At 34.0% G+C, this 12,900-nt stretch overlaps 1 protein-coding gene across 9 annotated transcripts in view; it reads left to right on the forward strand.

The window, feature by feature from the left end:
• Nucleotides 1-12,900, forward strand: part of LOC120431692 (eye-specific diacylglycerol kinase) — a 298,340-nt gene that overhangs the window by 277,352 nt on the left and 8,088 nt on the right. For all 9 annotated transcript variants that reach the window (XM_052706670.1, XM_039596964.2, XM_039596894.2 and 6 more), the window contains 2 exons: nucleotides 4,949-5,012; nucleotides 9,322-9,479. In XM_052706670.1, coding sequence (XP_052562630.1) covers nucleotides 4,949-5,012; nucleotides 9,322-9,479 — 222 coding nt within the window. The remainder of the gene's footprint in view (nucleotides 1-4,948; nucleotides 5,013-9,321; nucleotides 9,480-12,900) is intronic.

Genomic DNA, 12,900 nt, shown 5'->3' on the forward strand with positions numbered 1-12,900 from the left:
TTTTACCATGAAGCCAATAAAGTTCTAAAGGAAAGTATCAAATTTTCTGTATTTTACGTAGTTTTGGTAGATTTTTTTAGTATTCAGGAAGAATCACACTCAGAATAATTCGGAAACTTGTAATTTAGATCATTTGAAACATTTTCATAAACTAAATCAATGATTTTACCATGAAGCAAATAAAGTTCTAATGGTATGTATCGAATTATCTGTATTTTACGTAGTTTTGGTAAAATTTTGTAGTATTCAGGAAAAAACACACTCAGAATAATTCTGAAACATATAATTTAGATCATTTGAAACATTTTCATAAAAAATCAATGAAATCAATTATTTTACCATAAAGTTCTAGTCATAAAATGAGGCATTTTTATTTTTTCTGTAGTTTTACGTAGTTTTGTGATTTTTTTTTGTGAAAATAATGGAAATTTGAGAAGCTTATCATAATCCTGAGATCATAACGGAAATTTTGATATATAATTTTATGGGTTTTGCTAACAATTTAGCAAAGTTATTGTACTTTGCAGCGTAGCAAAAATGTTCCCGCTTGAGTCGCTTTTCGGAAATACATGCGGAAAAAAAGTTGCTCCGACTAATTTAGTCGTAGTAATTAGAGGATTGATCAAATCGAGATCTGCAAAGTTCTAGGCTCATCTGGAGATCCGTACAAATCTCTGGAAAAAGGAATCATCCAGATTGGTTGAGTTTTGGCTGAGAACCAGCGAGTTGAAGTTAGCGTTCCAACTTTTTTTCCGCCTTGGACGGAGGAGTGTTAAGTCTATTTTGGTAAGCTATAATGTATAAACAGTGCAAATACAGTCCAGACTCGATTATCCGAAGGTTTGTATGGGACTCCGAATAATTGAATCATGAACATTTTTTTGTATTTTTCTATTTCTGACTTTACTATCCATTTCGAACTCTACGACCCCATTTGAGTCAAGTTTGACTGGTTGATTGCCTTAAAAAATACCAAATGCATTTTTTTTATTTTCCATCACCGCCATTTTCGATCTAAAAATTCCTAACCAGTTTAGAGTGCTTTACGTGAAAATATACCTAAGCTTAACAATAGAAAATAAGATATTAAAAAAAACGTGATTCGATTATCCGAAGATTAAATTTTCCGAAGTGAAATTTTTCCGACGCCTTCGGAAAATCGAGTCTAATCGAGACAGTACACCATTTTTAACTCAATTTTGCTGATAAGTTTGATAAAAGTGACTTTCAAGATTTTTCCAGATTATTTTGCCAGATTTTTTTTATTCATACCTGGTAACCATGTCTTCAGCATAGTTGTAGATATAAGAAAGAAGAATTGAGGCAAATAAGTACACTCTTAAAAAGTAATTGATTTGTTTGTTCATTTTCAACACAAAAAGCGAAACAACAAAAAAACATGTTTTTAGTTTGTGAGTAAATATAAAACGGCTACTTTTAAACCAAACAAAAGTACTGACAAAAAATGCTCAAGTTTTGAAAAGTGTCGAAAATTAACATAAAAAAAAGTTCAATGGCAAAATCGAGTTTGCATTAAAAACTACTTAATTTATAAAAAAAAAGATTTTTTAGAGTGTCTACCATGATCCCTTGCTGAGTTCTTTTTTTCAAACAGCTTAGAAAATACTCTATAATTCTCGTTTTTGAACTTTCTAAATCTTGCAGAGAATAAAAATAGAAACAAAAAGCATAAATAAAAATTGATAAAAATTACTTTGTTTGTGTTAGACTTCAAAAAATATTTAAAATAGTCTTACTTTAAATAACTAAACCTTCTTTAAAATGCATTCTAGCTAAGCTATGATCATAAATGATCATGTTTTTGCAAAATTAAAATAATGATATAGTCCAGGCTTGATTATCCGAAGCCTCGATTATCCGAAGGTTTTAATGGGATTTTTTTTTCGTTTTTTTCTTTTTATTGTTTTTAACATCAAATTCGAGTTCAGCTACCCCGTTTTAGTCAAATTTGAATAGTTGATTACCTATTAAATAATTAAATGAACTTTTTCAATATTTCGTCATCACCATATTGGCCGCCATCTTGGATTTTAAAATTCTAAATCACTTTAGCGTAGTTTAGGGGTCATACTTAACCCTCCACAACTTACCCCGCCTTAAGACAGGCTTCGATCTGAAAAATCGCCAAAAAAACATTTTTCAACCAATTTTTGATCTTTATAATGCATTGGAAAGAGAAACTCTTAAAATTTTAGAAAATTTTAGAGTTAGAAGTTTTACTTGTTTTATGTGACTTTGCCAATGTTTTTAAAAATGTAATTTTTTAGGGGTCAACTTTGGCTGTGTTTTTTTACTAACATTTCCTATATTTTAAGTAAAAATAAGTATGCATTAATTTTTGTAGTGTCCTAGACAATGCCTCTACGCATTTTTTACAATTTAAATGATAATGGTGCCATTTTATAGCAGAAAATGTGAAAAACAATTAAAAAACTGAAAAAATGACTGTAAAAACATGAAAAAATTAGATAAGCAAAAAAGAAATAATAGGAGGTGGTAGAATAGGCCAAATACTACCAAAAACAAACATAAACCAAACAAGAAAATTACAAATTAAAATACCAAAAATAAAACAAGAAAAACATACAACAAGAGAAGAGAAGTTTTTCGTAGAACAAAAACTGCTCAAAATGACTTCCTGAACAGGGGAAAAATAAAAATTTTCGAAAAAAATTTGGGCAGTAGAGGGTTAAGCTCGATAATCAAAAATAAGACAACAACAAATTTTCTTTTTCGTGATTCGATTATCCGATGATTTGATTACCCAAAGTGAAATTTTTCCGAGGCCTTCGGATAATCGAGTCTAGACTGTACTTATACTTTTCTCTTGAAAAGAAAAAAAATAATTTTGAAGACGCTTGAAGAATCAAACGAATAAAATAATACTTTTCAAAAAAGTTTCAGACATTGCAAAATGATCAAAACCAAGACAAATCAGTAACCCGTTATCCAACAACTAAATGAACTTTACACCCAAAACAGCTAACGAACTTTGAAAACCGTCATGTTAACAAAATTAAATCTAATCCGCTCAAAACCATCCCTCAATCACGCAGTACACGGCACGCCCGCTAATTAATTAACACGGCGCCAAACATCCAATCACATTATCGACTAACACCAAATCCTAACCTGCAATTACCAGCGAGAAACACACACATCCAACTTCCCCGAAATTTGACATCCAATTGGGTACTAAAGCCCTATGTAAATTTTTATGTACAACGGTAAAAAACACGATTAAAAACCATTTGTGATCACTTTTTTTCATTTTAATGCAAATTTTTTTTTGACGAGACAACATTTTTTCGATGGATCAACTATGGTCCCCTTGGAACGAGCTGTCAAGTAGGAGCTTTTCTGTCAAGAAGGACCGCGAGTTTAATTTTTCAATATTGATTTAAAAATCCATCTTAAACTCTTTGTGGTCGTACAAAGGGTCATTGTACTCAGAAAAATAAGCTTTATCGCTGTAAACAATAATATCAGCAATCTAAGCTTCATTTTAGGACCCAATTGTAATTAGATTCCGCGGAAAAGTTGGACCGAAACGCATCGCAGTAGGCAGTGGCGAACATTGCTCATTAACGATCCACATTTGGAAGCAGCTGTCTAATTAGCCGATTTGTTGCAGAAAGTAAACAGCATTCGATTGCATCAAGGATGCCGGGGGATGTGCTTTTTGCTAGGTTAGGTTGCCTGTGGTATGCTTTCAAAATGGCGTATGTGAAGACATTTTTGCAGCTTCAACGAAAAAGTTTATCTACAAAATAAACACCTTGACATTGTTGTCAAATCCATTTTGAAGCACTGTTTCCAAGTTTGCTAAAATGCGTCAACGACCTATCCAACAAGATTTTCATCAGACTTTCAAATCAAAATTTGTTTATTTAGGCACACAAGACTATTATCTCAACCTAGCTACCTTCAATAAATATTCTTGTCTCCGTAACCGGTCGTGTCACCTGTGTAAATCTACTAAATTATGTCTATTATTACAGCTTTCTTCTTGTTGATTCCCCGTCCCTTAATTTGTTTACAGTTACGCTAGATCCTCCTCTGCCCCATGTTGTGTCCTTTTGAATTAGCTTCCCGTTTTCTAATCTCGTCACTTTAATAATTAAGGTGTCGTATATCACGTGTGTCCGTGCCACGTTGAATTTCCACCTCCGGAAAAGGATGTAACAAACCAAAAAGCATGATTTATATGTATGTGTCATGTCTAGCAACTTTGCTATCCTTAATTGTTTTAGCATAATCTGTACTGCTTTTTTTTCTCTCGGTGTACATTTCGCTGGATTCGAGTGTCACAATGTGAAAAGGTCAATTGAATAATTGTACCAAATAGTTTCAAAAACGTCAAAAATTGTTTTCAAAAACCACGTGATAATTTCTCTCAGTGTACAATTACTTTTTTAGCTTTATAAAATTACTATTGGTTCGTTCGTTTGATGGCTAGTTCGGCACTGAGTGCCGCACTCAGAGCTGTCAAAGTGTTTCTTTGAAGAAACTCGCGCTAGTTCCGCACGAGTTTCGCCGCCATCTTGGAACTGAAACTCTAGTGCCGTACTCGATATTTTTTCAGTTTCATGCGAGTTCCATGCACACTGAAAAAGAATGTTCGTTTGAACCAAAACTGGCACCGACGAGTGCGGCACTCAGTGCCACACTGGCTGTTCAAACGAACGTACCATATGAACTCCCTTTCACAATGTTACACTCAAAACCTATGAGCGTCGTACTTTTTCGACGTCAATTTTGTAGTAAAAAAACGCTACTCGTAAACACGGACCAAAAAGGTACACACTCAAATTAAATTACTCAAATTTTCTTTCCTTTCTCCGTTCTTCGTCGCTGCGTCGTCGTCTCAACCCAAAATGTGACCATCGGCCAACCCTGTTTGCACAACTCTCGGAACCGTACACAGCAATCTGCTGGAGAAGACGACGGACGCGATAATTAAGGCGGCAAAAACGGGCGATCTCGTGATGGTGAGTAACATTTTTGCTACATTCTTAAGCTATTTAAGGCGAAAACACGGTTTAAAAAAATGTTTTATATGAAATGTAGGCTTTTGGTTGTAAAATCATACTTTCATTTTAACAAAAATAGCAACAAAAAGCGTTAAATTGACCAGTTTATTTTTTTCAGTGTACCCACCTTTCAAAAGGGGGAGCATTAAAATGCGTTATTCCTGTAAAGGAGCTTCCTAGTAACTGGGCGGATTTGTGGTATCATTTTGGGTTATGCAAATTGCCAGGTGAAGGAAATTTAATTAATTATGGGTTTTGGGACGTTTGGCCAACCAGAAGTAATGTTACCTGCGGTCGGGTTCGGCCAAAGGGGTGAAATTTCAGTTGCTTTGTCTACGAGATGACAGTTGTTTAACGAACTTAAGGCTCATTTTGTTTAATTTTGAGTAAAATAATTGAGTATCATACAAATAGAGTTTTTAAAAGATTTTTGAATCAAATGAGCTTTTAAAAACAGAACATAAATTAAATATTATCATTTTTGTTTTGATTTAGTAATTTTTATTTTTGATATAAAGCCATTTTTTGCGCATGATTTTAGTAAGGTGCAAAATCTAGTAATATTTGATTTGATGGAAATATCAAACACAAAAAAATAAAAATAAAAATACATTTTTAGATGCAAAATCAAATTTGTAATTCAACCTACCGTCAACTGGAGCTAATCAAAACTACAATCTCAATGGGGATGTAGATGCAAAACCAAGGGTGCTGATTGCTCAAAATCAACCACTCCACTCGCGAGCACAAATAGCAGGCGACGCGATACTGCCCTGATGAATTCCTACCGTTTGTCACTTTCACACCAATCGCTCCCGAACACTCTCTTCCTACTCTCCTTCTCTCTCTGATCGGCTCAGTCTCCGAACGGCTCAGGCAGGCCGACCGGCTCTGATCACTCTGAACTGAAAATATTTTTTCTCTGATGCGCTGCGTTATACTCATTGATTTGGGTTGCCTAAAATCAATGTTATCAATTAAATTGTGCATTTATTTTGATTTCATAATATTATAGACACCATTCAAAGAAACTTCCACCAAGAAAAAATCAAATTGATGGCAAACTGAGGGCGTGAAGACAAAAAGACTGCCGCGCTGGCATTTTGTGAGAAAGGCTCTTCGCTGAGCATGTAAGTGTGTGAGTGTCGTCGAGCGACGGAGTAGGCAAATATTTTCACGATGCATTTGTTCGCTGAGTGAACAGTTCGGGCCGCTCGCTGGCTGCATGCGAGTCTCATTCGCTCATGAATGCTAGCGGGTTGGAATAGGCGACGAATGGATGGGCAATGAGTGAGTGGTTTCTGTTCATTGAACCGAAAATCAGGACCCTTGTGCAAAACCAATTTTGCAAACGATAATGACGAAAAATTTTTGAGAATAAGGTGTACCATTAGAGACATTTTAAAGATTTTTTTTTCCAAAAATGATAGTTTTTTGCAGTAAAAGAACAACCAGCCCTGAAAAAATATTTTTTGAAGGCTTCGAAAATTTACTTTGTTGACTTAATTAATTGGACTGCTGATTTCTGAGATACAATCTCCTAAATTTTAATTTTAAGGAAATTTTTTTTTCTCAGTGTAACTTAACTAGCCCTCAGAAAACTGATGTTGTTTCAATATTTTGTGTAAATTCATGTTCCCAAAATTTTAAAACGTTCAAAGTGTGTTTTAAGCCCTTTCAAAAAGTTGCTCTTGTATCTTTAAAGCCTAAAGTAATTTAGTGTTTTTTTGATTTCGCAAAAGTTGCATTTTTTATATTTAAAATCGAACCCAATAGATTCCGAGCTATCACGAGTTTAAAAATTAAGGATAATAAAACGACAATGAAAAACTCATTTTTAAATAAAAATAAAATGTATTTTAGCAATCAGCAACAGCAATCAACACAGTGAAAAAAAAAGAAAATTGTATGAAACTTTCTTAGCGTTTCTAACGTTTTTTTTTTCAGGAATATAAATTCTCAAGATTTTTAAAATTGGAAACAAAAGAAAAATATTCGAAAAATAATATTATCTTCAAATGCCCGGAAAATTTCACGAAAGTTACGTTTTTTCGTTGACCTATTTTTGATTGTCGGGATAAGTATTATTCCTTAATTTCTCTACTCTAACGCGATTCAGATTCTTATTGAATCCAACATGGCGGCCAAAATGGCGGCATTGAATTGTAGGGAAAATGCCTTTGGTAATTTAATAGGCAATCAATCATTCAAATTAGGCTAAAATGATTTGTCAATGTAATTTTTTATTGCAAATAATCTAATTAATTAATTTCACAATGTTTCAAATTTATTTACTTTTTAAATATTTTTTTTAATTTATATCTCCAATACCAAATTTTGCACCATTCAAACTCTTGCGTTAAAGTTGCCTTTCTAGTCTCCTGAAATGTACGAAAAAAAACATTGAAAAAATATGTATTTTGAAAAGTCAGCTTTAGTGATAAAAAAGTTTAATCAAATCAAAAATAAGTGTTTCCGCATACCCGTTTTTTTTTTCAAAAAATAGTCCTAATAACAACCTACAACTTTGCTGAAGAGTTCAAAACGATCGAAAATCTCTTCAGATTTTCAGACATTCAAATTTTCACATACCCATTTTGCGTGACCAAGCTGCAAAGTTTTATGGAGCCCTGTATGGAAAAACCAATGATGCAAAATGACTTCTTTTTACATAGGGAATGCATGGAAAAAGCTTCATCCAAACAAAACCAACAAAGAGAATGCGACTTGCGAAAACGAAGAGAATTACCTGCTTAACTGTGAAATTGTCTGCTCTTTTTGATGAAAACAATTGAAAATATGTTAAATCTTATTTTTTTACCTTTTTCAAATGTTTGGCTTGTTTCTAAAATTTGGAAAACTGGCGGTGTTTCTAAAAAACAGTTTTTAAATGCATTGCAGAATCATCATGATCGTCAATTTTCTTTAGAATTGAAATAAGGTCACTTTTCAAAGAACACTCTTTTAAAGAGTCTTATCAACACTCCTCTCAAGATCTTGCATCCCCATTGAAACTTTGCTTGTTGAAAGCATTGTGCACTTTCGGCCAACTTTTATCCCCCCAAAACGCCACCATCCGTCATTCTTTATGAAACACCAAACATTAAACACGTAATAAATGCCATTAGGTCGCAGCAGCAGTCGCCACTTCATAAAATTTATCGCTTTCCCCAGATTCTTTCGCGCTCCTGGTTCATTCTGCGGAAAACTTGGCCAAACTCCCACTTTGTTCCCGGAAAGTCACGATTTTCTTCCCCAAAAGTTTCCCTAATTTAACTACACCCAGCGCGCACAAATTCAACATTCAACAAGTTTTTCGCGGGCGCTGGCGTTGAAACCCAGCGAAAGTCTGATCCTCGGAATTAGGGGAGAACAGCCATTTTGGCAGCTTTTGGGCGCAAAGTTAACTCAAATAACACACTTTTGGGACTTATTCCGAGTGGGTTCACACAAAAGGACGAGGGGCAGGGGGAGGAGGAAAAAGTATGCTGGAACCCACTTGAAAGTGCGATAAATTTCAACTTTTCGCGCGCAGTAAATGCAGCAGCAGCAACAGCTCCTCCCTTTTCCAGCGAACCACCGACTTTAGTTGGGAAAACTTTCGGTGAGCTGTCTGTTGAGTTTCCTTGGGTTTTGGAGGGGTCCATTCAAGAATGGTTTTTGAACTTTTTAAGTCCAAATAAATGGATTTTTTTTTCTGAATTTTCATCAAAATTTTTAATTTAAATATGTGGCAAAATCCTAAATTTAATTCCGATTTATTAATATTTTAGCTTACATTGTCCTAATATCACGTAATTCAAGAATGGACCCTGCCCCTGTTCACCTGACAAAATTATTTCTCTTCTTGTTTTTAACTTTACTTAGTAAAACACCGTTTCTTCTCTGCATTTGGGGTTTTCATAAACCGGCAGCCAACCAGCCAGCAAAACTTTAGCAGCTTCCTCTCGCTCTCTGTGGTATAAATTTCACACCAAAAAAGCTTCATTTATAAAGAGCAAGCTGGTCATAATTCGCTTGAAGGCTTCGGTCTGGTACCCGCCGAAACGAGCCAGAAGAAGTGGAGGGAAAACCGTGCTTTTAATTAAAAGTTCATTTAAAGAAGCTTTTGTTGAACTTGTAGTTTCACAGAAGTTAATTAGAGTCTCATTAAAATTCTGTTTAACACTCTTCACCTAGTTTAGACTCCCCAAAAAAAAGTACCCCTGATATCGCATGACTAATTAGTATCACACCTTACCTTTTTTCTTTGAAAAAAAAAACACAGCTAAAGGACCTCCACATGCAGGGCTACTCGCTGCTATCGATCGACTCCAGCGGCCAGACGGGCCTGCACTACGCGTCCCGGTACGGCCACAAGGAGATCGTGCGCTACCTGATCTCGTACGCGCCCAACACCATCATCAACATGATCGACAACGAAACGTGAGTATTGCCTGAGATTTCTGTTGTGTTCTTACCAGCTACCAAGCGTCTCCGTTAAATTATTAGCGTGGGATCATTTTAAAATTGACGCATCCGTTTTTGGAACAAATTCTGGGAAGCTGACAAATATTGGTGAACACACTGAAACTTAACAAAATATATTATTCTGCAAGATCTAACATACCATTGTCTTTGGGGATAATTTCAAATGATTGCGTATTTTTAATGCATATGAAAACAGCAACCCTGTTTATTGCTATGATCATTTGAGTAAAATTGCTTTAAGGGGTTTCACACATGTTGAAAATCTAAAAAATCATATTACAGATTTTTTTCAATCCATACAAAAGATGATTTCCTATCACTCCTGAAAATATCATGAAGATATTTCATTTATTTAAAAAAAATACAAAAATTTAAAACTGAAGATTTTTCATATGAAATACATAAAGATATTTTTATCTTTTTTTAACAAACTTTTTGAAAATCACCCTTCGTCATGCACATGAGACCAGTTTAACGAGTCTTCACCAAAATTTTGAGCCGATTTAGTCAAAGCAGTGTTTTCTGAAACTGCTAACTTGAAAAAGCTGTATCTCGGCAATGATACAACCAAATGTCTTAAATTTTTTTTTGTCAATAGTTGAAAATGTGTAAATTAATGCCCTGAAAACAAATTGAAAAACAGTTATTGTGTGTGCTCATACTCCAACCCTTAATTTTTGCCAATCCACATGTATGTAACCCCTTAAGTTAACATTTTGAATTCGTATACCTATTAGGATGAATTAAACAACACTTTTGCGTTATTAAAATACTCACTTTACCAGGCATTCGATAGTGACGAAATGGCCTACGTATTATCTCCAAAAATTACATTGCTGAAACATCCATTAAGATTGAAATACATTTTCGTTAAGTTTTAATGTTTGATAACCTGGCAACCCTGCCCATGACCATTAATCATGATGAGGAAATCTGGGTGCTCAGTTTTTAAAACAGGAACAAAGTGTTCTCAGACAATAAATAAAAACTTTCTCGCACCCCTCTTCAATTTACTGATAATATCAAATTATCGAAAATCGCTTGGAAACAAAACACAAAATAAGGTTTATTTTGTGATTTAAAGAGAGGTTACAACTAAAAAACGTGAATAACATTTCAAATGAGCATAGTTCTAGAGCTTCACCGTTTATATTAAAATAGATTTCAGATTCGAATTCAACGGTCAAAATTTCTTTCAGAAACCATATTCCGACAAATTTTTTCGACATAAACCACCTTGGAAGAACACAAAAACCTAAATTTGACTCATTTAATGACCTTATTTAAACAGATTGTGCAATTATTTATCAAAATTGGAAATGGATTTTATTTTTTGATTTGGCTCAAACTTTGTCGAGGCCTTCCCTATGACCAAATAAGCTACTTTGTGTCGTTGGTTCACCCATACAAGTCTCCTTACAATTTTGGCAGCTGTCCATACAAAAGTGGTACGTAAATATTCGAAAATCTGTAATTTTTGAATGAATTTTCTGATCAATTTGGTGTCCTCAGCAAAGTTGTAGGTATTGTTGAGGAATATTCAGAAAAAAATAAGTATATGGACAAAATTTGCCGATTTTTAATTACCTTTTCATTCACAAAAACTCAATTTTCCATAATACGTATTTTTTCAATTACGAGATTTTTTATATGTTTTAGGGGACCAAACCCGAAACTTTTGAACCATAGAGAAGTATGATCAAAACTCTGCCGCTGAGTTATGTTTTTTTTTTTTTTTTAAGTAGTGATTTTAGGGAAAAAACCGAAATTTCATGCAAAACATTTTATTGTTACCTAATTTTATATGCAAAACGGAATTTTCAGTCGAAAAAAACTTAACAGATTTTTTTATAAAGGGCCCCGTTTTTACAAGATATTGCCTAGACTGACATTTCAAGAGGGCGTAATATTGAATGTTTGGCTTTTTAAAATGTTAGTCTTGATTTAATTTTTTTAGCAGCAGTATTTTAGCAAACAGAAGTCCAATCTTCAATGTCTCTTAGGCAATTTTATTGGAAATTTTCTAAACTTTTCGAAAAAAGTTTTTTTCCGGAATGGACAATCATGGACACTTTAACACAAATAATCGGAAATCGGGATTTTTTCAGTAAAAATTAAACATTAAGTGACTATATCTTGAAAACGCTCCACTATATCAACAAATCTGTAATATACTTTTCGATTGCAAATTTGATTTTACATTAAAATGTAAAGTACAAAAATAAATCGATTAAACCTTTTATTTTTTCAACTTGGGTGCAAAATTTTTGATCATACAGTGGACTCTCTCGTTGTCGATATTGAAGGGACCGTCGAGAGCGGGAGTTATCAAATTATAGAACGAAAAATCAAGGCAATCTATTTGAAGGGACTGAACAATTTATTGACAGCTGGAGAAATATTGGTATCGAGAAGATCGACAGCCAGAGAGTCCACTGTACTTCTCAATGGCACAAAAGATTTCTGGATTGATTGATTTTTTGTGAAAAAAAGTTAATTTGAAAACCCGCAAACTAGTTTTTTTCGTGTACCTATTTTTTCCTGAAAGGTCCTCATTATTACCTACAACTTTGCCCAAGACACTAAATCGATTTAGAAAATTCCTCCAAAAATTACAGCTGTTTGAATATTTACGTGCCATTTTTGTATGAAAAGCTGTCAAAATTGTATGGAGACTTGTATGGGTGACCCAATGACACAAAATTGCTTATTTGGTCCCCACAAGTTTGAGCCAAATTCGTAGAGAATTTCTCCACACAGAAATAGACAGAGCTGCTGCTAGCGGTATTCATGGTCTACTAAGACATCACGTTTCCGCTGTCATTGTCATTTGGTAATTTTGTAGAACTACTTCCGTGTGCTGTATTTTGCAAAATCAATCTTTTTGAGAAAAAAAAATCGATGTTTCAAGTCAGTGGTTCATTTAAGTTTCAGGTTTACATTGATTTTTATGTAAAATGGCGAAAAAATAAAAATTACAAAAATATGGAATGGGTCAAAACCACATTTTAAAACTAAATGTTTAAAAAAATAATATTGGGGTGCATTTAGGTCGTTGCAAATATTTTTCAAAGTTTATGTCGCACAAATAGTTTTCTTAGAATAAATTTCCTGAATTGTGTTGCTGATGGCAACTTTCATCATATAAATGGAGATTCCATCCCAATATCGGCTGAAAATTCATATCGAAAAGTGATTTTTCTGTTTACCTTTTTTCTTTTGGTCGACCAAACAGTGCATCCGTACACTGAAAATCGGCATAACACATTTTTCGGTTTGCTTTTACACATTTTCATGCGGGACTTTTGAGTTCAACCAGCATAACACACTTCGTATACCATAGTAATATGTACGAGGGGTGAGACACAAGCTCTAA

Source organism: Culex pipiens, chromosome 1 (genome assembly GCF_016801865.2).
Source record: "Culex pipiens pallens isolate TS chromosome 1, TS_CPP_V2, whole genome shotgun sequence".
Taxonomy (NCBI): domain Eukaryota; kingdom Metazoa; phylum Arthropoda; class Insecta; order Diptera; family Culicidae; genus Culex; species Culex pipiens.